The following is a 26510-nucleotide window of genomic DNA, read 5'->3' as shown; positions in this document are numbered from 1 at the left end:
AATTTAAAAAAATTACAGATAAAATAACAAAAAACATGACATTTTTTTAATGGAATCTTAGGGGGGAACAGCTTTGTCTCTAGAACTTCAGGCATAGAGATGGCACCCCATCACACCTGCTCTGTTTCCACCTAGGCCTATTGCTAAGCTGCACTTTTCGTTTGCAGGTGCTTAAGGCTCACACAGGTATAGACCACTTGGCACAAAACAGGTTAATTTGAAACCACAATGCAACAATGCCCAGGCTTTCCGCCCAGTCTACTTGTAGAATCAATGTATTGGGATGCTTTAGCTTTTGCTGTAAACAGATAAGTGTTTGAAAGCATGCAGTCAATCAGAGTGATTATTGACCTCCATGACCCTTTGCACAAGGTCATCATACAGTCATGGTGAGTTGGGTTCCAAGTGGGTCTCTCTAAAATACAAAGAAATATGTAGGCCTGCATCTCATTGCAATGCTATTACAAAGGAACTACAAAATCAGCAAAGTCATAATGACAGTTGTACAGTATTGTATGTTTTCGTCACTTTATGGACTAGTAAATCAGGCCTGCCTTGTTCAGCTTGATCAGCCAGTTGGTTGAGTCTGCCTTACAACTTTCAGTTGACCAGGAAAGGGACGCAGGAGTGACACGCACGCAGTCGGTTATCTGCTCTGTCATAAGCAGAGCGTACTACATTTTTATGGGAAATGCCCCGTCATTGTTGTGCCCTACGTAGTGTTTCCTTTAATAGTCCAACCTGAACTGACGGAGTTCATAGGCCAGTCTACGATGGTATCAAATAGAACTCTTAAGGGTCCTCCTTGTAACCTTTGCTCCCTAGATAGCCTACTTATAAAGACGGAGTAAACAACACACCCTCTTCCTTCAGACCAGTCCATGGAAAAAAAATATGTTTACAATGAAATAATTGCCTTACAGGCAATATTATATTTCTATTCATCTTATGTTGGCCAGCGTCCAAATTGATGAGGGAAAAATAATATAAAATAATATATTTGGGCAGAGGGTGATGCTTTTAAATAGCCGGCGTTGTGATAGGATCAAATGTTTCAGCATCTGCGATTGTTTGGATCGCGGAAAGGGGCGGGCTTTAGTTTGATACTGTAGCTGGGGTTATGTTATTGCACTGATGTACATTCGTTGGCTTCGGCAACTACATCCTTCAGACCTTTTATGTTGCGTTTCGCAAATTTCGTGTCTTTTTTATGGCTCGCTGATGGAACCGTAGCGGGATACGTTGGCGCATAAATGAACCAAGGCGCGAGCCTGCCCGCGTGGGGGCTGATGCAGGAAAGGAACAGTGTGTGAACTAGAACTACCGCTGAAACCAACACAGCCAAGGTCTACCAGCTAGGAGAGGAAAACACTCCAGCGAATCTGAGTCGAAGTGCCGCCAGCAGCAACCTACCAAGAAGCACGCCACGTATCTGCTACCGACGCACCATAAATACACTCCAAGTCATTTGCTTGGAATATGAACGGAACGCCTATTACGCAAGCAATGGCCGAGCCCCCCGCTAGTGGCGAGCGAGTTCCCCGTTTCCAGCGTCCACATGGTGAGTAATCATTATTGTCAGAGTGAAGTGAGCAATCAATACCTAGAATACAGCTCGAGTTTCAGTCTTGCAACATTGACAAACGAGTGCCGGTTGTGCGTTACATTGTAAAATCAACTCAGTGGCAAGCAATGTACGAAATGTATGTTGGCAACTAGTCTGCAGGGGCTTATGCTTTTCATCATGAACTACCATAAAATGCCAGTTACACAACTTAACCCAAGCTCAATGCTGATTTCAATTCAGATTCATTTGATACATAGATAACATAATGTTTACCATCTGAGTGACAAGGATACCTGCACCTTAGCCGGAGGGACGCAGTGTTACATAGCAGGCAGCAGACACATGCCTCGCGCAACAATGCCAATGACAGAAATTGTCCAGTCTTGCTATTGCGCCTTGTGTCCGTGCGACGAGAATAGACAAACAGTAATATACCCGTCGCGCACACGGCTAGTCGTTACGCACGGATAAGCAGTTATGTTCTGGGATGTTTTTAGTAGTTCTAAGTCAAACATGGGGGTAGACTTGCGGCGAGGCTCTGAAATGCATCCTTCACCAGTCGATTGTCTTTCGTCCCCGCAGCTGACATTCCCTGTCCTGAACAGAAGTGTAGCCTATGTATATGAGGGCCTGCTCTGGTGCTAAGGACACGAGGCAAAACGATTTGGATCAAATATCCCCACGTCGAGAGTCTGAAAGGTGGGGCCCCTGCCTGCTCGTGAAAGAGGGAGTCTGTAAACACCCTTGTGGATGGTCCTCCTCCTGACTTAAGGCTTGTGAGACCTCATTCTATATTTCTGTGAAGACTGCATTGCAAGAACACATCGCACGGGCCTGAGATTTCAATATCGTGCAACAATGGCACAACAAACGCCCGTTCGGCAACTTCGGAAACGTATGCGGTGCGAGAGCACATCAGGTGAGGTGTGGCACGGTAATGTTTTTAACTTCTGACTGGACTTGCCTTATGTATAGTGCATGATTGATTGCATGCATAACCCCTGTTTGTGAGGTGACAGTCTTCGCCCTTGCCTTGTTGCATTCGAGAGTTTAAAGTCCTTGTGCTGGTCGCCACTTTAAAGCAGGGTACGTGGTTGAATTCACCACGTGGGACATGTGATATGGAATAGACACAACACCTAATGTATTGGCAGTTTATTACACAGCTATTCACAAGCAGAGATCAGCACTATGTCACACACATAGGTGTTTTGCCGAAGATGGCACTTGTGGCTTGGCTTTTGCTGAGCCGTGCTTGCTAACACAGAGCAAGAACATTCCCATGAACTGCAACTCCTGGAGCTTGTGGGGGTTGGGGTTTTGGGGAGATGACCCAAGCCTGAGCTCCTTCACACCAAGGTGTTGTGCCAGGCCAACGTCCCCTCTGTCTGGACTGGCTGGTGGGAACGTATCATCTTACAAGGGACTCCTGTTCAGTGCTGCTGACTGTCAGTGTCAGGCAGCTGTCACTGGCATGGATGTGTGCCTGAGTGGGCCCGGGAGCGTGCCAGAACTGGTGGAGGCAAGGTGTCACTTCTTTGGGTTATATCAGGAAATATAGGGGGGACCAAGTTTATGGAGCAAGAATCCAGGTTACAAACCCACACAGGTGCATAATAAGACTTGTATAGCCTGTTGGTGCAGTTTGTGTAGTGGTTTGGGAGTTGGGATTGAAAGGTCGCAGGTTCAAAATCCATCCATTCTTATGTCGGGGCGTAACAGTTGCCTATAGGAAGACTGTGTGTGTGGGGTCGGGGAGTAAATAGCTAAAGCTCCTCTGCATCTCTCATCCATAGTAGAGCTGTTCAGAGAACTGGCCTTGAGCAAGGCATCCAACCCCACATTGCCCCTGGGGGACTGACTGTCCCTGTACAGTACCCAAAATAGCCCTAAGTCGCTCTGGATAAACAGTACCAGCTAAGTGTGAAGTAATGTAAAGACCACTTAGATACATTAGATGCAGATGTCATCAAATATTGGAAATGTAGAATTTGAAATCTTTTCTACACATTTCTGAGTGAAACGTTACGTATACATGTAGTAAATGCTTGAAACGTTCAGCACTACATGAGTGGTCAGTGGTGGTGTAGGTACCAGTGGGGCTTGCAGACATTGCAACTATCATCATTGATGGTTACACAGTCAGTCACCCGATTGTCACACAGTCACTCAGTGATCTGGATAGCGATAGAGGTCAGTAGCGCAATCACTGACAGTGATGTAGGTCACAAAGGCAGTCACTGCCAAGCTGATGTAGGTCCTGAACTTCATCAGCCAACCAGGCAGCCAGCAGCCTGCCAACTTAGTCAAGATGGAGCCAAGGTTGAGCTGCTTTGACTTACAGCAAGCATCGCCTATAGGATGCATGTAGCTTAAAGGCCTGTTGTGTAATTTTAATAGTGTATTTCCATTTTTTTTTTTGCTGTCCGTTCACAAGTTCACAAGTAATAAATTAATATTTACTGGTCTGGTCAGAGTAGATTCTACAGCCAAAGATGTCTATGTTAGGTGATTCAACATGGTGGATTTACGTGGAGAATTATTTCATTCATTCATTCATTCATTTGTGAAAAGTGACAATTTTCAAGCCATAATGAATACCTACAGTATAAATTGATGTTGTTTGTAAATATTCATGAAAAAATGTTAAACTTGTGAATGGACTGCATACATTCTGGAAATAAACTACTAAATAAATGTCACACTTTACCTTTAAGGCAAGGCCCGCCCCTATCGTGAATTTGCTGTTACAAAAATAGCTATGACCAAGTTGTAATGTATTACTAACTCCAGGGCTTCTTCTGAACAGGGAAATAGGGGCGCTCCACCCTCATACCTCCACGGGTGCTCCCTCATACTTTTCAAAATATATATATATTTGAACGTCCCTAGTAAATTTCTCAACCACGGGGGGAGACACCCCCCTTCACCCCCCCGCAACCTGCCGTGATGCTCCCTCATGCCAAAAAATCCTAGAAAAAGCCCTGNACTAGACTATATAATGCTGTAGCAGAGTAGTACTAGGGTATCTATGTCTTTTCAAAGACTAACAGCGTTCCACTGTCGGAACGGTGCACATAATCAGACTGCAATGTAAAATGTAGACTACAATTTGTGGTGATATGTCTTCTGACTCTCAGTTATGGTGTGGTTGTACTATTATGCCTGGTTGCTGGGCATTGGTCGGCTTGCCTCTGCGTAGTGGGATTTGAATATGTCAAAGGTGATGTGGTGTTGTGTTAATGCCACAACCTTTTTTTGTGGACGGTCCAATTACAGCACGGTACAGTCTGTATTGCATGTGCAGTCCATACACACAGCATACGTCTGAAGATACCTGCACTGCACTGACGTATCCTCTTCATTCAAGATGGGTGTGTATTTTGCAAGATTTATGTTTCCTGCTTGTACTTGGCAATGGCCACATTATATTAGTCTGTCTACTTCATTAACAAGCGGGATGATTGTGTGCGATCTAAGACTGTGTAATCTTGTTACTGTGTAATTCCTTGACCTTTGAACTTGTGAGTAGCCTATTGCTTCTCTGCTCTGCACGGCTCCAGAGTGTGAATGGCCGAGCTACTTGGTTTTGTGAATGGCTGGCTGGCTGGCTTCATTGCATGCAACTACTACGCCTTGAACAATAAAAAACAAGTCAATCGTACTACTTCTCGTCTGAAGGTCATTCATAATCTTGTAATCACTACATGAACAGTGTCTTAAAGCTCGATCTCAACATTGGCTTTATGTGTTTGTGTCTGTGTCAGAGTGCGGTTTTGGATAGCTATCTGCCTCGGAACATCAAAGCTGATGTGTAGTAGACAGCGTTGAGTCAGCAGCACATGTAGACTTACACACAGAGAGGCACACACACACACACTCACTCACGCATGCACGACGCACATGCAGGCACATGCACCCAGAGATTTATAGACAGTCCTGTGGCTGCAGAGGGGATGGCTGGCTTGTGACAGGAGTCGTGACGGTTGTCTGGGTCTGGTCCTGCCCTCTCGTGGTCGCTCTGAAGTATTCATGTGTGGCGGTGGTGGAGGTGTTGTCTGCAGCCGCCAACCAAACAAGGGAACTGTTACTGCAACAGCTTTCATTGTGTAATATGTAACATACTATACTGTAGATAAAAACTCAATGATCAGAAAATGTAGGAAATTGAGTCATCTACAATAAATTGAGAATGTAGTACAATTGAAGATGAGGTAAGGGAGTAATTTGGTGTTTTGATATTAATATCACAATTTAACTTAAAGCTCATACTGATAGGAGCGTTCTAATGCTTATATAACGTACTAACACATTATTTATAACTTGTTGGTTTTCTCAAATTAGTGGATTTATGGACACTTACTGTATACATATGAGATTTCATGAAAATATCAATCTGATTGTTGTGTACAGTTGCCAGAAGCACCTTTAATTAAAATTAAAAGCTTACTTTCAAGCATTCAGTGGTATGTAAAAAATACATGTATCTAGTCAGAAAGAGAATGGTGTATGGTTTGTCAAGTTCAACATAGTTGAAAAGAGGCTTAGGTTGACTGGGGAGCAGGTGTAAAAGGCCCACCCCCCTTTTTCCTGTTAACCAATCGGATTGCACCCTTTAGTGCCCAGGTGACCGCCACCGGTGCTTTTTTAAACAGATTCCAACAAGCCTTTGCATTCCTCTGGACACCCCCTCGTTGCCATGCGGCTTACCCCCCCAGGGCATATAAGGAGCTCTCAAAGAACTTTCCCACAGTTTTAATGTGCGTTCGAGTCGTGTAGATACGCACACACCCATACACACACACACACACACACTTACCTTTGCGTGCTTGCAAGGACACAGCGTGTCGGAGATCGAGGATGTCCCACTTGCGCTCACGCTCGCAGTTGACACAGAACCCACTGCAGAAGATATGGGTGCCCAGCATGAGCAGCAAGCTGAGCCGGCGGAGGGGGTGTAAGTTACACTCTGTCAGGACAAGACAACCGGACAGAGAAACAGTGCTTTACCGCTTTCCTTTGTTGTCATTTCCACTTCGCAGACTCTTTCCCCATTCCAATCCTTCTACTGAACCTCAGAATTGTCTCTTGCTCTGTCTTTGTTATGCTGTCACAGGGCTGCACATCGTCAGTTTGTGTTTCGTTGTCATAGTGTGCTCTTTTTGTTGTTGTCGTACCGCTTACTGCTTCGATTTGTAATCATGCTGAGTGCACTCGTGCTTGCCTCATTAATCATGAAGGTCACCTCTCGCTATTGTTAGTCGCGTGTTTTAGGTATGTCGGTGGTTAGCCACTACAAGGTGTTCTTATATCAGCTCAGAGTCAGGGGCACTGGGTTGACGATGAGAATGTCATGTCATGTGCAGCAGGTTGTTCTGGATGTTTATGACTAAGTTTTGACCCCTTTGCGCAGAGCCTAAAGATCAGTAATAACCTTACTTTCACCAAAATTGTAATGGTTATGTCTTAATCTGTTACTGAAGGCTCCCGGTACAGTACTGTCATTGCACTGTTGTTATGTTGTAGTTGAGTATTTTCAGCAAATAACTTAGTGAATAGTCCCGCCGGCGACCACATCTGCACTAAGAGGCTACATCTCATTGGTCCTGGAAGATCTAAAGCCACTCTTCCCTCTCTAGTTTCCCTTGTATCTCTCTCTGCTCTACCTTTTTAACTTTTCCACCTTTTACTTCCACTGCCTTTCTCTATATATATTATAAGCTCCCTTTCGTTCCTTCTCTATGTCTGTCTGTGTCTATCCGTTTCAGTCTTTGTTTGTATCTCTCTTTCTCTTGTTCACTCTTAGTCTCTCACAATGTCTTTCTGTGTCTTTCAAGATTCCCCTCTTTCCCTTTCTGTCTCTACATCTGTCTGTCTCTTTCTTCCTCATTCTCTGTTCATGCCTCTCTATATATGTTTCCTCTTTGTCGCTCTCACACCGTGGCAAGACAGTGTATTTGTACATACGAATAGCATACTTCATATAGAAACAACTCAATGTGCTTCATAAACAAATTAGAATGCAAAGAGCAGTAGACAGAACAGAGCTATTAGGCCCACGATCGCGTGTCTCTCGCCCCCAAAAGGTTATTGGCCTGCTGGTCAAACCAGATCCACATGTGCACACCATGCACTGCCCTTGGGACAGCCACTGTAGTGTACACACATTACATCTGAAGGGTTGAGGGGGGTCATGTTCATGGAACTCGTCTCCATGGAAGCACTGCTGTGCTGTGCTGTGTGTGTGCGTAAGGATGAGTCACGACTCACGACTGCCATGTTTGTGTTTGTGTGTGACAGCCTCGGTCCCCCAGTTCTGCAACTCGCCCACCATGATCGTGATGGTGGGTCTGCCGGCCAGGGGGAAGACCTACATCTCCAAGAAACTCACACGCTACCTCAACTGGATCGGGGTGCCCACTAAGGGTAAGGTGATCACAACAAGCACGATGTGTACGACCGTCCCACTTGCTGTGCTCCATCAAACCAGGGGTTGTTTCTCGAAAGCATAGTTGCCTGTTAGCAACTTGGGTTGTTGCTAATGGGAAATTACATTGCAAACAACAAAGCAGCTAACATAGTTAGCAACTATGGTTTCGAGAGATGCAGCCCTGCAGTGTAGCCAGAAATACTTACATATACAATACTTATAGTGTTATACACATGACACTGCTGATGCACGATGTATACAACCGTCCACTTACTGTGCTCCATCAAACCAGCTGTGTAGCCAGAAAGACTTACATTATATTTTCTACATGACACTGCTGATGCCCTTATCCAAAGCTGCTTGCAGTTGTTTAATAACAGGGTATTGGTTACAGTGGATGGTCCCTGGATCAATATGGGGTTATTTTCAAAGAGCACTTCAGGCATGCGTGTTCTGGAATATGCAACCTCCAATATTCTGATTCTAAGGCCCTAATCTAAGCTTTAGGCCACGGCTGCTCCACTCACACCTCCCTCACAGCAGCCAAGCATACATACTGTCAAACACTGAAACAAGAAGGCTAACGCTTAACTTAACGTCAGCGTCATACACGTGACATAACAGTGTCGTAACGCATTTATACATGTGTCATAAGCATTTTATGACTTTGTCATTAAGCGGCATTCAATCATGGTAAAGACAGACTTAGCAATGTCAACTTTTCATGGTCATAAAACGTTTATGACATTGACATCATATTTATGACCCGTCCATGACTTTGTCATAAGACTGTTTTGGCACTATTATGACACTATTATGTCATACGTACGACGCCGGCGTCAAGTTACAGTGGTGCTCATATGTTTACATACCCCAGCAGAATATACGCTTTATTGGCAATTTCTCACAAAATATGAAGGATTACACAAACCCTTTTTTTTCACTCATTGCTAGTGACTATCTTAAGATATTTATTAGCAATCTTCTGTGTTTACTCTTTCAAAAGCATGATCACAACCCAAACTACCCAAATTACCCTGTTCAAAAGTTTACATACCCTAGTTTCGGATTTCTGAATATGGCCCTGTTTAACATCAGGGACAACTCTAAATTGTTTTTGGTAGTTGTGGATAAGGCTCTTAATGTTCTCAGATGACAAAACAGTACATTCTTCCTGACAGAATATAATATTTGTGGGTGTCTTGCTGGGTGTCTTGCTTGCCTCACATTTGAGGTTTCCCCTGAATGGCTCAATGATGTTGAAATGAGGAGAGTGAGACAGTCGCTCAAAAACTTCCTTTTTATTCTTTCTGAAGCTAATGACGGGTTGATTTGGCTTTCTGTGTTGAAATATTGTCATGTTGGCATGTCCAAACAATGGGCCATGTGCAGTTTCAAGGCTGATGTGTGTCAAGTTTTCTCCAGTATTTTTCACAGGGCAATGTATTTATCATTCTGCCAGTATGGACCAAAAGTATAGTGCATTTGTAACTCAAATGTCCCCATGATATCAGTGGTCCATGACCATGTTTCACAGAAGGGATGGTGTAACTTTCATCATAGGCTCCGTTGACTGTTCTCCAAATGGTACTGTTAATAGTGGCTGAAAAAAGTTCCATATTGATCTCATTTTTCCAAATGACTTTGTCACAGGCATTCTGATGCTTCTCTCGTGCTATTTGGTGCATCATATGCAAAATAACTTGATTGCATTTTTGTAGTAATGGCTTTCTCCTGGTAACCCCCAACAGCCCATCTTTCCTCAAGTGCCTCTTTGCTGTACAGTTGAAAACATTTTTTCATGTTGTCCTATATTTCACCTAAAGTTATTTTTTGGTTGTCCTATGCCTCCTGAACAATTTCCCTTGCAATGATCATTGCAATGCAATTATTCCCTTGCCCAATGGCTTGATTCCAACCAAACCCCCCTCATATTGCATTTCTGAATTGAAATTCCAACAGTGCCAACATGACAATATTTCGACACAGAAAGCCAAATCAACCCGTCATTAGCTTCAGAAAGAATAAAATAAAGGTTTTTGAGCGACCATCTCACTCTCCTGATCTCAACATCATTGAGCCACTCAGGGGAAACCTCAAATGTGAGGGTCCAGCAAGACACCCAAAGATATTATAGGAAACAACCATTCTGCCAGGAAGAATGTGCTGTTTTGTCATCTGAGAAAATTAAGAGCCTTATCCACAACTACCACAAACAATTTAGAGTGGTCCCTGATGTTAAACAGGGCCATATTCAGCATCAGAAACTAGGGTATGTAAACTTTTGAACAGGGTCATTTGGGTAGTTTGGGTTGTGATCATGCTTTTGAAAGAGTAAACAGAGAAGATTGCTAATAAATGTCTTAAGCCAGTCACTAGCAATGAGTGAAAAAAAAGGTTTTGTGTAATCCTTCATATTTTGTGAGAAATCGCAGAGAAAGCGTATATTCTGCTGGGGTATGTAAACATATGAGCACCACTGTAAGTGCAAACACAAAATTTTGAATGAAGTGGGCCTGATTGGCATGTGGAATTGACATGAGCTACCCCGGCTACACACATGAGGGCATTCTCCTCATCCTCACAATGAACCCCGCCCCCACACACACCTTTTCATGATTTTCACAATGTTAGTCCAAACAGAAACATTTATAAATCACTTCGAGATAAATCCATACCACTGACCTGAATACTATACACGTCAGTGATCCATACTGAAGATTACTTTTCCTTTGAAATGATACTACAGCTTGTGCTGTGGCTGTTCCAGATTATGGAGTGTTGTGGGTTGCTCATTATGTATTATCTTTTCCTCTGAAAGGAGATATGTAACCCGGGCCACAGCACTCCATAAGCTGTCACAGCCACATTGCTAGCTGTTGGCTACCAAATGACACTGGTTTGCATTTAACTGTATTGGGTTGCCAAAGACTTCTTGTCAGCAGGGCAGGCAGTTTAGAAGTGCCAGACTCAAATGGCAGAGTTGCTTGGAGCAGCAGCTTTAGAGGTATTGGGGCCAAACTTGACCAGCATGTTAATTATCCACATTTTGTAACTGAAGAGTGCATATCCACACAGTTTGAGTTGCCTGTTGTATGTAGGTCCGTATGTTTTGCTGATGTAATCATTTGTGTTTTCAGTGTTCAATGTGGGGCAGTATCGAAGGGACGCAACGCGGAGCTACCAAAACTACGAGTTCTTCCGTCCAGATAATGACGAGGCCATGAAGATCCGCAAGTAAGCTCTGCATGTGTACTTAAATCATTTAATTGCTTTGGAGCTTCAACGGCCACACTACCTTCATCTGTGGATGACGTTATCATGTTGTGTAGACCTGACGTACATACCTGTATATCTTTCTCAAGTGCTTTGGGTTTCTGACCAAAACGCAAAGGCAAAGAACAGGTAAAAAGCAACCAACATGGTCCCACAGAATGTTTTAATCATGACGTCTAAAACCGGACACCTGATTGAAGGGTGCATGGCCGAAACGTCCTAATTAACACCTATTGTGGACGCACGCTGGTGTCTTGTTTTGTTAGCTAGAAATGTTCCCGCTTCTGATTTTGCTCTCACACTATCCCAGTATCCTATAACACACTACACCAACCCCCCACTCTCTCTCCCTTACTCACACATTATCTCTCTCTCTCTATCTCTCTCTCTCTCTCTCTCTCTCTCTCTCTCTCTCTGTAGAGCTTGTGCACTTACTGCCTTGAAGGATGTTTCTGCCTACTTCACACAAGAGCAGGGGCAGGTGGCGGTGAGTGGAACTGCACTTGTGGACACACACACACACACACACACACACACACACACACACACACACACACACACACACACACACACACACACACACACACACACACACACACACACACACACACACACACACAAAGCAAAACGCAGCACACAGTACACAGACAATAATTGACGCAGACTCTCAATGACACAGTTAATATGCGCTTCTCATAAATAATATCAGTAAATATGGCAAGAACAGAAATCCCAGCCCTGTGGTCAGCATTAACATCAACATTTTGTCATCTGGCCTCTATATCTGGCTTATCATTGCTCTGATGAGGCTGACTTGCAATGTGTGTTGTCTTGTGTCAGGTGTTTGATGCCACCAACACCACTCGGGACAGGAGGGAGGTCATTCTCAGCTTTGCCAAGGAGAATGGCTACAAGGTGGGACATCTATTATTTATTAGGTCTCAGTACAGAGTGTTCTCCCAAAAAAAGGGACTTTTGACTGAAGTTTATTGTCAGAAAAAGGTTTAAGGCTTTGTCCCCATTACTACCACTTCCACTTTTTTGTGCCTTACATTTGCTTTTTTGGGTGCATGTGAAAGAGCAGTTTGTCCCCATACTTTATTTCTTTTTTAGGGGCTTTTGTGCCTTTATTGATTGGAAAGTGGAGATAATGACAGGAAGCGAGTGTAGGGAGAGAGATGGGGAAGGATTGGCAAATGACCCGAGCCGGAATCGAACCCAGGGTCGCCGGCGTAGTAACCCAGTGCCCTACCATTAGGCCATGGCAGGGCCTTGTTCCCATACTTTCAAGAGCCAGGGCAAGTGCTTTAAATCCCTTGAAGAGACTGGACGGGGAAACAAAGTCTAGTGTGACTGGGAAGAAATGGGTCAGAGCCTAAATACTGTATGTTCTCCTAAAGGGGATCTTCCTAAGTGTGTAAGCATCTTGTGTTTTTTTGAAAAACAATGGCCAATATGCTCTGGCTGCACTGATGTGAAAACATGCACTCTATTTTCAGCGCACTCCTTTCAATTTACTCTGATAGAGTTAACAATGCTATGAAATGAAATCTGATGTACTGTGTGTTGTCATGGTTGTCTTTCTAGTATTAAATAACATTGTTGTATCAATCTGTATGAAAAGGTCAGCTGGTCCCTACTCTGTCTACTGTGATATCTCTAAGTAAGCAGAAAGGGACAGTCAAATATTAATACTGCAACCGCTGTGTGAGCAAGACAAACAGTTGCATAACCACAGGGCAACAAGCTCAGGGTGGGATGAGGAGTGCAAAGTGCTGATGACGAAATGTTTCTATTTCTGACAGGTGTTTTTCATCGAGTCCATTTGTGATGACCCTGAAATCATTGAAGAAAACATCAAGGTAAGGCATTGCCAGGGACGAAAGTAGACGCGCAGCACCTAGGGTGCCTAAGGTGTGCTATTTAAGTACAAAATACATACAACCACACTTTGCCATTTGAGACAAGTGTCCTCTTGTCCTCCTATGAAGAGGACACCGGAAATGGTCATGCAGAGATATAGCTCATGTTTATTTTGTTTCTTTGGTGATGGTTTTGTGGGTGGGGAGTAGGAGGTGGCACCGGTAAGAAACGAAAACTACGTTAACCCCTGGGCATCGCAGAATTTGATTATGTACTACTGCTTTCAAAAGCCCCCCTCATAATGCCGCCCATTGATGTAGAGTAGATGGGCAAATCTGCTGGGAGAACTCTGGGTATGAATGGCTGCTTTCTCGTAGCCCCCTCTCCCCTAGCATGGGGATAAGGGAGAGAGTGAACAGGGCTTAACCGACTTTTATGAAAGCTGGTCATAGTTATAATAGTTAATGGACTATTTTGGGGAGTATTTTGTTTGAGTATGTTCCCTGAGGAATAGTGCCAAATAATCACACTTTGACTGAGCAAGTAGGCGGTGCCTGGTCACTCGGGCACCGTTCAAGACCTGACATTAATATAGTGGAGTGAGACTGCATTCCTTTGCTACGGCATTGGATTTGGCTGTCAATCCAAAGCAACTTTGTTTGTGCTGCGGCACCGTAGAAGCTCGAACACCAATATCAAATGTTTACTGTTTTGATACATATGTTTAGATGTTCAAAATTATGTTCTTGCACGGGTTCAAATATTGTCGTTGTGCACTTGCATAATAATTTTACAAACCGATAAAAATAAATGCATTCTACCACAATGCAAGATTCCAAAAATCTACATTATATTATATGTTCTCTCTGCAGTCTGTTTTTTTTCACTCATTTTTTATCAAACTGCAATTACCTTACATAGAGACAATGCTTGACACACACTTAGGGGGAAAATAATAATAAAAACTTCATGAAAAACTACATAGTGGGTGGAGAAGCCCCTGGCGTTCTCCAGAACTGTTGCCCTCTCCCCAAACTGCTGCCACACTGATGTGAAACTTCTGGCCCAGAGGGTTGAATGGTCTCTGTGTGATATTTCTACAGCAAGTGAAGCTGAGCAGCCCGGACTACATCGACTGTGACAAGGAGGAGGCGGTGGAAGACTTCCTCAAGAGGATCGAGTGCTACAAGGTCACCTACGTCCCCCTCGACGATGTCAAAGACAGGTGACAAAAGCACACTGTGCAGATGACTTTGTAATAAGAATGGACATGAATGAACAGAGATGCAGTCACAGATGGTATTTTAAATACTGGATCTAGAAAGGTCAGTAACGTAGGCCTACTTACTCCACTATATTAAAGGAACAGTCCACCTTCATCTGTAGTTTAGCTTTGGTAAAATATGACAATACATTATTGTCAAATTCACCAGAGTGCAAACCAGCTCTTTAATTCCGTCTAGCGATCACTTGCGGCTTGATGCTAATGCTACCATTTAGGCCTACTTCCTGTGATTGAGCTAAGCTATGCTAAGACTGCCAATCTGAGTAGTACACTGAAAAGGAAATGATATGCACATTCATGTGTTATACTTGGAAATTCTGCAAATATATGAAAATCAAAAAAGGGTGGACTGTTCGATCAAGGCTACATAACGTTTCAGTTTTTGTCTAATGCAAAGGTTTAGGTATGATGTTACAGAAACATCATAAATTGACATCAGTCATATTGAAACTAGTCTCTCTGTCTCTGTCTCTGTCTCTCTGTCTTTTTCTCTTTCTCTCTCTCTCTCTCTCTCTCTCTCTCTCTCTCTCTCTCTCTCTCTCTCTCTCTCTCTTTCTCCAGTCACCTATCCTACATAAAGATCTTCAACGTGGGCTCTCGGTACCTGGTGAACCGCGTGCAGGACCACATCCAGAGCCGCATCGTCTACTACTTGATGAACATCCACGTGACGCCGCGCACCATCTACCTGAGCCGGCACGGCGAGAGCGAACTCAACCTGGTGGGCAGGATCGGCGGCGACTCGGGCCTGTCCCCGCGCGGCAGCACGGTCAGTCACAGGATCAGGAGCTGACGTTTTTAAGAAAGAGGGAGTGACGACGTGGCCCGGTGGTCAAGTGTGTTATTGAACTGGGGCTCTGGGTTTAATTTCCCGATCCTTCCACATCTCTGTTTCCACACATACATGAGTGAGACATAAATGCAATTTTGTTGTGTGCAGTGAGCACTGTGTGCTTTGGAGTGCTGTGTCCCCACGAGGGCTTTCACTTTCATTTCCTGTCTTTCTCACTGTCCTCTCTGATTAGTAAAGGTATACAAGCTCCAAAAATAAATGAAAAAAGAGAGAGTGCAGCTGTGGGTTCCAAACAATATCTGCCATCTGTGCTTTTCAAGGGAAGAGGCCAGCTAGCTTAGTCGTCAAAAAAGGAAAGTTCAGAGGCATTAAAAGCCTTTTTATTTGTGCCATACGCACCAACACATTTTGACACTCACATGTCTTTTTGAAGGTGTTAACATGGGCTGATTGGCAGGTCAGTTCTACTATCCTAGCAGGGATGGTCATAGACAGGTCAGTGTCGGTACAAGAGTGGGTATGGTGATGCTTGTTTCTTTTCTTATAGAAAGGCCATACTCTCAAGTGTAATTCTTGTACTTTTTTTTAGTGGGTTACCATGATAGACAGACGTTTCGGCCTAAGCCTTCTTCAGCGTCTTCAGGCTGAGAACACTGATTATGGGCTACAGTATATCTGAAATGATTGTGTCCCACTCTCTTTGGCTTTTTACTATTTTTGTCTTTTTTCAATACAATTTTACTGATTGGCATTCAGGTCTTGTGTGCAACTCTTTTCTTTTTGTTTTCCTGTTTTCATCACATATTCTATGTATGAGCAATGTCTACGTCCATACTGTCTATGTCCATGTATGAGTACTGTCTATGTCTATACTGTCTATGTCCTTACCTAGATTAGTCTATGTCTGCATGGGAGAGCAAGAAACGCAATTTCAAATTCTTTGTATGACCAGTGCATGTAAAGAAATTGACAATAAACTTGACTTGACTTGACTTGACTTGATATTCTATGTAGGACTTGAACACACACACACACACTATGCACACAAACTATGCACTGTGCAGATGGACAATTGAAGTTGTATTGCATGTTATACATTCATAGTACAGTATTATAAAATTGAATCCCTGTGTAGCCTTGAATTCCCTCTGCTCTCCTCCGCAGTTTGCGTCCTCCCTCGGGAAGTACATCAAGAGTCAGAGCATCCCCAACCTGAAGGTGTGGACGAGCCACATGAAAAGAACCATCCAGACAGCAGAGTCCCTGGGCGTCCCCTACGAGCAGTGGAAGGCCCTCAACGAGATAGACGCTGTGAGTTTCAAATGACAGGGACTTTTAAATGCAATGAGTTTTAGATCGAGGATATGCTTGCTGCCAGGACTCGCGTGTGTGGGCCGGGCACATTTTGTCTAATTTAATTTAGAGTAAATAAGATTCATCACCAAAAATACAGCAGATGGCATACGTTTCTAATTACATGTAACGTCTGTATGAAATGAAATGTATGATAGGAAGTGTAATGACTTGCCGGTTGATCAGTGAATTAACGTTGATATGAGGTCAGAATTGCCAGTAAATGGAGGTACACAGTCAGCTCAACAACAGGCTTATACAGTATGCTGAGTTAAGATATGCACATGCGTTCACTCTGTGGTTTTAGAATTCAATAATGATATTGGTAGGTCTTGCGAAAAGATATTGTGTCAATCAATATACTATGTAGTAGACTATAATGTCCACTTATAAAATCAAAACCTGTTGGATGATCTTGTTTTAAGAGTAAAATATTTGTGCCGAAAGATGTTGGACCCCTACAACATAGATTCATTTGCTTTCCAGTTCTCCATGTAGCTTTCAGCAGTAGATGTAGATGGAGCAGACGTGTCCTCTTCACGTCACTCTATAGTGTACTGCTCATCATCAGCAGCGGTGGTGGTGTAAAGCACTGGTACACTGGCACTGGTGACACTGGCACCTGCCAACTGGCCAAATTCTGGTAAAATTTGGCTGTGGTTAGTAATACTTTCAGTGTCACTAGCCAATTTGGGTGGCAGCTTATTCCTTGGTATGACATACGCATCATGGTAGCCTATATTCTATTGTTTGCCCATTGTGTATCGATTGTTTGTATTTAAGTTCAAGAAAACGCTTAATAAATCTTTGATTTTCATATTGCATTGATACGCTTCCATGTAGAAAACTCTCATCTTGCTTTAGCACCTTATCTTCTGACGTTAGACATACACCATAATCAAAGAGAAAAGAGCAATATAAAATCTGTGGCTAGTGGCATGCCTGAATGGCTAGTGACTCTGGAAAACTACTAGCCACAGTGGCCGGTGGGTGGACAAATTAATGTCAAGCAAGCCCTGGTGTAAAGTGACCTCCATGTGGCTGGTTGTGATTGCAGGGTGTGTGTGAGGAGCTGACGTACGAGGAGATCCAGGCCCATCACCCCGAGGAGTTTGCCTTGCGCGACCAGGACAAGTACCGCTATCGCTACCCCAAAGGAGAGGTGAGTGAGGAGGCTGTCATTACAGAATAATCATCATCACAATGCTCTCCACTCCTCTCTGGAGAAGGTGACGGGGGACAGAGTGCACTGAGACAAGTGGATATCTGCTTACTTTTGTTTCTGCTGTAAAGCATCTCATCTATGAAAGTGAAGTCTGCTATAGTGTGTATGTAGCACAGTGTCAAGGTGACTTTTTTAGACTCTTGAATTAACATGAAGGAGTGTGACCTAAGGTCCTTATTTCTATTCATGCCAGTTTTCAGAATTATTTGAATTATTTGTTGTCATGAATTCATAAATGAAGTTACTTTGGATAAATCTATCCAGAGCATAAAGATTGTGTTCACCGACATGTAGGGAGACAACACAAATAATGACAACAATAATGTGTGTGTGTGTGTGTGTGTGCGTGCGTGCGTGCGTGCGTGCGTGCGTGCGTGTGTGTCTTAGTCGTATGAGGACTTGGTGCAGCGCCTGGAGCCGGTGATCATGGAGCTGGAGAGACAGGAGAACGTGCTGGTCATCTGCCATCAGGCCGTCATGAGATGCCTCCTCGCATACTTCCTCGACAAGAGCGCAGGTGGGGACCCAAATCTTACGTAGCCTCTTAGTGCAGATGGGGTCGCCGGCAGGCCTATTCACTATTTGCTTAAAATACTCGACTATAAGACTTAAAGTAATGGTTTGGAGTAGATTCACCTCATGGTAATTTGAACCGTGACATCAGTCAAGTTGCCCAGCCGAAGTTCTTTCTACGTTGGCCGAACATTGGCCGAGTTACCCAGTGATCCCAAATAGCTTAGTACAAGCGTTATTGGATCTTGGCAGTATATTCAAAATTACCACACTAAAATCACATGCCATGACAACAAACTTCTACCATCACTTTAAGTAACAGATTAAGACATAGCCATTAAATGTTGGTGACAGTAAGGTTATAACAGACTCTGCGCAAAGGGGTTTAAAAAAAACATAACAGTGGTGGCTGAGCTAAGACGCTGTACCATTACACCGGCGACCTGCGTTCGATTCCGGCCAGAGGTCCTTTGCCGATCCGTCCCCATTTCTCTCTCCCCACTTGTTAACTGCCACACTCTCAAACTGTCCTATTGTCACATAAGGGCATAAAAGCCACAAAAATATCTTTGGAAAAATCTTTGCAATCAGGAATGGCTTTGAAGACGGTACACAGAAAGATCATAATTACAGTCAATGTTATTTCAAAGTTCTTCCAACTTCATTATACTATCAGTACAATGTTTTGGGATGTTTCGACGTGTACATAGCAATGTTATATGTATAATATAGTGTAATGTAATGTTCTTATATAGATGGCATACCTGTACAGTGCAGTGTGCAGGGAATTGTGGACATTAAACAGCAGAAAACAGACGTCAGTGTGTGTGTGTTTTTCCAATGCGTGGCCCTATTCCGCTGCTGTAAGCTTTGACTGGCCTTGTTTCTTGCCCTCCACAGAGGAGTTGCCCTACCTGAAGTGTCCTCTCCACACAGTACTGAAGCTGACGCCCGTGGCCTATGGTGAGTAGTGCAGACCTCTTGCCCTTTCCTCTCACACCGTGTATTGTCACTACTGTGCCTCAAAACACACTCCTGCCTCTCATCTTCAGCATGCTCTCCTCCTCTGTCCTCCTTTCTCTGTCTGTGTCCTGGATTTCCCCTCTGGGATCAATAAAGTTACTCTACTGCTACTCTACTTTGGATGAAGTTGTTAGAACCTGTTTTGCTGTTTTGGGACTGAAAGGAGTTTAGACCATCCTCCCATGCTTTGCTGTTTTAACGTTTCAGATCAGTTTGAACAGGTTTAAACGGGATCTAACCCTAGACGATTTCAAAAGGATAAAAACCGGTTTGGACCTATTAAAAATGTTGGTTTAAAAAAAAAAGAACGTTTGCTTTAACTGGTTTCACAACTGGTTCAAACCTGTTTAGAACCATTCAAACGGATTGCATTTGTTGAAACCGGTTTGAACCATTTGAACGGGCATAAACCCGCTTTAACCAGATTTAATCAGTCGATCTGAAATATTTGAACCAATTCAACCCATCGATTCCTAAAACACCTGAAAAAACATCTGCTGGATGCCTAAATCATTCTTGGGCAAGGTACTGTCAGCCTGTAAAAACTTAAATATCTCAATAGCACACAAAACATGAAATGAATTGTATTTAAAAGCTAAGACCCTCATCTTGCATTAGAACATGTTCGTTCATCTCTAACATACCAACATTTTCTATTTTTTAAAAATCTTCAATTTCATAAGCCTAAAAGCTGTGCCATGCAGCTCTCTGCACTGAGGTTAATGTTGCGCTACGCAGCATCTGGCATCAATGTGTTAAACTAGCCTAAATCGTTTTTAACTTTTTCGACCGATTTGAAGTAATTTCAAAAAGTGTTGGCCTGCTTGCCATCTCTGATTGCTCTTGTTCAATTTGCGTATTTCTCTCTCTCTCTCCCTCTCCCTCTCTCTCTCTCTCTCTCTCTCTCTCTCTCTTTCTCTCTCCCTCTTCCTCTCTCTCTGTCCCTCCCTCCCGGTCTGTCTCTGATGCTCCAAGGCTGTAAAGTGGAGTCCGTGTTCCTGAACATTGAGGCGGTGAATACCCATCGTGATCGTCCGGCGGTGAGTGACTGGGACGGGGTGATGGCAGAGAGCTCGTAGGTAGGAGATCCGACCCTAACGCCAAATGCCCGCCGGCCCCTCGCTCCAGGCCCTCCTCGCTCCCTGGTGGATGTGTGTGTGTGTTTGCGCACTCCGTGCCGAATGCAGGCGCACGTGGTGTGTGCACAGGGACAGAGGATGCTTGCTAGCCAGCATCTTGCTGCCACTTTCTTTCTCTCTCTTTATACATATTTCTCTCTTTTCCCCTCCCTCCCTCCCCCCCTCTCTCCGCTCTTTTCTTTTTTCCCTCCTGAAATGTGTTTTTCTTTGTGTTTTTTTCTGTCCCATTCCACTGAATTATTTTACTCTACCTCTGTTCCTCTCACATACCATCTCTCTTTATCCTCTGTATACAACTCCCTCTATTCCTCTCTATATGTCTCTCTCTCTCTCTCTCTCTCTCTCTCTCTCTCTCTCTCTCTCTCTCTCTCTCTGTGGATGAGCATGGAGGGGCTGGAAGAGGGGTACTAGACATGAGCTTCATCTGTAGATTGAGCTTCTAGTTATTGTGTGTGTGTGTGTGCGTGCGTGCGTGCGTGCGTGCGTGCGTGTGTGTGTGAGAGAGAGAGAGAGAGAGAGAGAGAGAGAGAGAGAGAGAGAGAGAGAGAGAGAGAGAGAGAGAGAGAGAGAGAGAGAGAGAGAGAGAGAGAGAGATGCGTGCCAGATTCAGTCATGCAGATGAAGCTTTGTCTTCGGCTGGGCCCAAATCTGAGCTACACAGAACACAGATGCTGCTAGAATAAAATAAACCTAAACCTAAAATACCTTTTGGTATTTGTGGATGCTGCCAATTCCAAATAGACACATCTGATGTGTTTAAATTTGGTGAATGTGGAAATGTTCTCTTTCTTTTTTTTTTTTTTTACTTTTATGTAAACATTAAAGATTGTTCGATTAAAACTGTAAACTGCAGGTCATTGTGCATGTTTGTTTCCAGAAAACTAACCCCAACTTTGTGTATGTGTTGCTCTCTCTGTTCAAGACAAATCGTTGTCAAAGAGCAAACCTTAAGAAGTGGATAAGCTCGTCTATATTCACTTCTTATGTGTGCTACACTGACTGCTCTTCTAAATGGTCTGGGTACTGAGGTTTACACTACTAAAATGGTTAAAGTGGGTTCATTTCCTAACTCCCTTAGATTTAAAGGATTTGCAATTTTTGGAACCTTTTCATATAATTTCTGTAGGACTTTCAAGTCTTTGCAAAAGTTATTGAATTGAACTATACAAGTACGTGTAATGTAACTGGCATACTGTAATTCAATAATTAATACAAAGTTCATAGTTCAACTGCTAGTGTCTGATGCAGACATTCCATACAGATCTTGAATGGACTCAAAACTTCAACTGTTTGGTTCTAGGAGAGTTCGAAACAACAAAAACAGATGAACAAAAATAGGAGTGTTTCTTTAATGACTGAGTGGTGGCTGTGTCCACCAAGGCCACAATATCAAGCTGATGTAAGGCAAGGAACAACCACACACCAATGACCTCTGTTTTAATCCATTTTTTATTCTTGTGACTAGGGGTGTAATGGTACACAAAAATCACGGTTCGGTACGTACCTCGGTTTTAGGGTCACGGTTCAGTACATTTACAAAAAATACAAACAAAAAAAGGAAATACACTCAACCTGCTACTTTGGGTCGGAGATTTCATCAGTGTAAAATAGCACTTTTCTCAAGGTTTCACAAAGAACAAGCCTCTACACCTGTTTTTTCTTGCTTTCTCTCTTATGCTTCTGCACGAGCCTCTGCATGTAGTGGTAGCATAATGTAAAAACATGAACACAGTAGCCTTTAACTCTACCTTTCGGTACATCACTGTTCAATTCGGTACAGGGCTTTTCGGTACGGTACGTCGGTTCGGTTGGATATTGTTACAGGCGTACTTGTGACGTTTGTGGTGGCCCAAAACGTCAATGGCCTTGGTGGCCGAAACATCACAAGAAAAGAGCTCATCAGAGTGCAGTTCTTCCTTGCCTTACATGAACTTTACATTTTGACCCTGCACTTGGCTAAAAGAAATGAGATGTAAGAGTAACAGTAAGAGTAACTTTATTAATCCCCTGGGGGAAATTAAGGGTAACGGCAACTGCCCATGTGTGTGTAAGATGAGATCTGACTGGGCCACAGTTTCAAGCTGCCCATGTGGTCCCCTCCCCGCAGGGTGAGGAGCCTCCCTGTGTCATCCTGCCCCCCGCCCTCTACCGGCGCTCTCGGGCACAGCCCATGGCCAGCCCCACCCCCACGCGTGCCCCGCGCCTTCAGGACCTGGGGGTCACCACTCTTAGTCTGGAGGTACTGCGGTGTCACCTTAATTAACGAGTGGGGGAGCGCTCCTAATTACTCCGCACTCGTTTGACATTAACCTTCAATGTCAACAGTTAATTCCTCCTCCTCCTCCTCCCTCGGCCACTGTTCTTAATCCCTCCCCCTTTACTTCCTTCCTCTTGTGACATCACAGTGTTCTCCTGCACTGCTTTAATTGACTGGTCAGGTGCAGCTAACAACAACAGGCCCTTTTTCACACAACCCAACTGCCCCTGCGTCACATTCATAAACACGCTAATGAACGCTGAATGTGACTTATCAGACCTGTAATCGTCATCAGCTTCTCTAATTTCCCCAGAGGCCTTCCTTGGTTTGCACATTGAAATGTACCTGTAATTTCTCTTGGTGATGGCTGTACTACTACTTTTGATCACTAGATGGTGGTAGAAACTGTAATCTTTCAGAGCCGTATATAGGGCTCTGTAATCTTTCTTCTCCTGGTCAGGAATGAGGTGTCGAGTATATTTGTTTGTGTTTGCATTTGTCTCGCATGAATCCTTGTAGTGTTTGGTATAGTGTGTGTGTGTGTGTGTACGTGTGTGTGTGTGTGTGTGTGTGTGTGTGTGTGTGTGTGTGTGTGTGTGTGTGTGTGAGTGAGTGAGTGAGTGAGTGAGGGTATGAGAGAGAGAGAGAGAGAGAGAGCGAGAGAGAGAGAGAGAGAGAGAGAGAGAGAGAGAGCGGAAGATGGAGGGATAGAGAGTGTGCTCTGGTTACAGCAACAGATGTCTCCTCACACGCACACTTACTGGCACCAGAAAACATCTGTATTCACACAATGGATCTGTCCATAGCGTGTTTACAACAGTTCTGTCGTTGCAAATGGCAAAGTGGACAGTGTGTGTGTGTTACAGACAGAATGTGTGTGTCTGTGTCTGCAGAGAGAGAGAGAGAGAGAGAGAGAGAGATTCAGTTTATTCTGTGTGTACAGTAGTAGTTCCATCTTTGCACAGCACATGTTTCGTTTCCATGGTAATTTGAGCCTCCTCTCAGCCTGTGAGTGTGTGTTCCACGCCTCCAGGAGCCAGTGCCAACTGCCGACGGGCTTATTAGTGTACATGCAGTGGTTCTCAACCTTTTTTTGAACAAACGCCCCCTTGGCACCATCACAAGCCTCCCAACGCCCCCCTGACCGCATCACAAGCCTGCCAATGACCCCCTTAGTATTAAAAAAATCTAATGGACTAATGTCCCCCAATGACAAAAAATCCCCGCCCCCTCAACTGTATCCTTCTCGACGCCCCCCTAGGGCTCGCCAACGCCCCTAGGGGACTGTACCACCCCCGTTGAGAAACACTAGTCTACATGCAGTGATGGCGTGCTTCACACAGCTCAGAGGACAATTACTGTGTCTGTGCTGAGATTGTGGAAATAATATTTTTTTCTGTCTTTTCTCTTTTTCCTCCCCTGTGTCTCTCCTCACCTCCATACATGGCCCTCCTCTGTCTTGTGCATTGTGTTCACCTTGCATTTCTCTCTCTCTCTCTCTCAATCTGTATGCCCTTCTGTGTTCTCTCTCTCTCCCTCTCTCTCAATCAATCTGTCTGTCTGTCTGTCCATCCATCACCCCGCTTTAAACCCGTCTTCTCATCTCGGTCTGGCACTACCTCGTATGTTCATGGGCATTCACCCTGTCCCACCTGTCTGTGTCCCTCTATTCCCCCCTCTTCCTTCTTTCTATCCTGCCTTTCCTTCTTTCACTTCTTTCTGTCTCATCACGATTGCTCCTCTAGAACGTAGACATCAACAGAGAGGAACAGGACGCCCTCACAACGGTCCCCGAGCACTTCTAGAGGGAGGCCATCCAGAAACACTGAAGGGATAGAGAGAGAGAGATAATCAGTCCTCGTGCACAAACTCTGACCTCAGATGCTCCCCCACATCAAGTAGGGAGCCCAAGCCACGCCTCTCCATGGGACCCAAGGTGGAGAAAAGCAGCCAACGGGAGTCCAGAAAGGGTCTTTCCTTGGAATCTCCCTCTCCTCCATTGGTTTTTTTTTTTTGTGTGTGATCTAAGGTAGATCTTAGGTCCCGTGGAGAGGCGTGGCTGAGTCTCCCTATGACTTTCACGTTTCCTCTTGTATCACTACATGGTGTCGTCCTGGTGTGTGTGACTCAGAGAGGCGCTCTGGGTTGTTGTTGTTGTTGTTTGATGTCTAGAGCGGACGAAGGACTCAACAGAGAGCATCTGCTCCTTTTAAAGTGAAGCAACTGCCCTAATCTGCATTAAGGCTACTTCCTCCAAGAAGGGACAAGAACTCTGCCTCCAATGAAAAAATACATGAAATGAAGCGATGAATATTTTAATTTATGTGTAGAATTCAATTGTGAGGAACTTGTGAGGACCTCAGCTATGGGTCATGTGATGTTGGGACTGTGATGTTGGACTGATATCCACTACTACACTGTTACCCACAATGCTTTGCAGCTGGAGAATTCCGCTGCCTTCTTCTTTGAATAAGCTTTGACCTGGGAACTTCGACATGTGCTCCCACCAATGTGCCTCATCCATGGCTGTGTAGACATCTTGCCCCAGACAAACCATGTGCCGTCAACAGGAAAAAGGTTTTAACACTCTCTCACACGCACCCCACCCCCACGCATGCACATCATTGTGAATAGGAACAAAGGGACTTAACCACTTCAGTGCACTTAAGGTACAAATTGTCAAAGCCATAAGCATAAATCCTTTATACCGGTGGTTATTTTGAAAGGAAATAGCATAGGTTGAATTATTTTCTGTTACAGCTACTGCAATCTCTTTCTACAGGCAGTGTGTATGTGGATGCCACAGTATACAGAAATATCAACAGCCTAGGCCTGGCCTAATGGACTTGACTTTATTCTGGATCTGTGGCATGTTAAGTGGGATAGTTCCTTTGTTACCGCTCACATCCAGACTGTTTCTAAACCTGCCAATGTTCGTTTAAAACCAAAGTTAGAGGAGGGTTATTGGATAGATTGAACAGATAACTGAGGTTCAGCCTTTGACATCTTCTATTTTGTTGTTCTCATCATGGATTGCAACAAAGTTCAGTAGTCTGGCATGTCTCAAGACTCAAGCATAGAGATGGCCCCGTCAGTCATGGATGAAGGTTAACTTTCCACGTTGAAGGCAAATTCGCACAAATGTGTATAGTCACACACTCACACACATTTGAAAGTATGCAACATAAATGTGAACCGATGTCTGCACTTTTCCTGTACATATTTATTGTCAACATATCACCTCTCTGAGGCAGAGGGGTAATATAACAAAGATGGATATAGTGTAAAACTGACCTAATTAACCCATATGTGGTTGTAAAGCTGATACAAAAGACGAGCCAACAATCTCTTAATTGCTCTTAATTGAAAAATTGTTAATAGCCTTTTTTTCAGATTTAGGGACTACATGTGGCTGTAATACATTTGGTGTATCATTTCACCACCTTATATTATTCTGAAGGTCTTGCACCTAGTACTAAGTCCATCATACACAGGAAGACCCACACTGCTCCTATTGAAGGTCTATTCGAGGAGTTGGCCTCCTGTTGGAATTTGGCTTTTTCACTGCGACGTGAGACAAACTTTAATAAAGTGAAGCAGGTAGCCTATGCCTACCCGGTTTCAGGCTGAAAATATCTTACCACCAGATTTAATATAACTAATGCCTGTTTCAAATGCATTTAAATGTTCAGTGTTCGAAGTTGTCTGAGGTCACGTGAAAAAGGCCCAGACTGTTCAGTGAAAGCTTGACTACTTGTGGACTTCTCCTAATGGTGCTAAGATGCG

General features: G+C 43.9%; 1 protein-coding gene across 8 annotated transcripts; it reads left to right on the top strand.

Annotated features, from left to right (window-relative positions):
• Positions 1-1101: 1101 nt before the first annotated feature.
• si:dkey-96f10.1 (6-phosphofructo-2-kinase/fructose-2,6-bisphosphatase) lies at positions 1102-26080 on the top strand. Of its 8 annotated transcripts, XM_063208076.1 has the most exons (16): positions 1103-1561; positions 2150-2486; positions 7868-7993; positions 11138-11234; positions 11694-11760; positions 12114-12188; positions 13079-13135; positions 14240-14361; positions 14983-15190; positions 16379-16525; positions 17625-17729; positions 18180-18309; positions 19206-19268; positions 20304-20368; positions 22575-22706; positions 24470-26080. In XM_063208076.1, exons 2-16 carry the CDS (start codon positions 2426-2428, stop codon positions 24527-24529), a joined length of 1515 nt encoding a protein of 504 aa, XP_063064146.1. In that variant the 5' UTR covers positions 1103-1561; positions 2150-2425; the 3' UTR covers positions 24530-26080. The 8 variants fall into 8 exon arrangements, with proteins under 8 accessions (XP_063064145.1, XP_063064146.1, XP_063064151.1 ...); XM_063208075.1 differs by lacking the exon at positions 2150-2486 and having other exon boundaries at positions 1102-1561; XM_063208081.1 differs by lacking the exon at positions 22575-22706 and having other exon boundaries at positions 1108-1561.
• Positions 26081-26510: the final 430 nt, after the last annotated feature.

The sequence above is a fragment of the Engraulis encrasicolus genome, chromosome 10 (assembly GCF_034702125.1).
Source record: "Engraulis encrasicolus isolate BLACKSEA-1 chromosome 10, IST_EnEncr_1.0, whole genome shotgun sequence".
NCBI classification, from domain to species: Eukaryota; Metazoa; Chordata; class Actinopteri; order Clupeiformes; family Engraulidae; genus Engraulis; species Engraulis encrasicolus.
Note: the sequence above shows the minus strand (reverse complement) of the source record. Positions and strands in the feature narration are given on the sequence as shown.

Coding starts and splice junctions, on each gene's coding strand:
- si:dkey-96f10.1 (XM_063208074.1), top strand. CDS start 6,428: ATGTCCCACTTGCGCTCACGCTCGCAGTTGACACAGAACCCACTGCAG. Junction 7,994..11,137: donor GATCGGGGTGCCCACTAAGG/GTAAGGTGATCA, acceptor TTGTGTTTTCAG/TGTTCAATGTGGGGCAGTAT. Junction 16,526..17,624: donor CCCTCAACGAGATAGACGCT/GTGAGTTTCAAA, acceptor TTGTGATTGCAG/GGTGTGTGTGAGGAGCTGAC.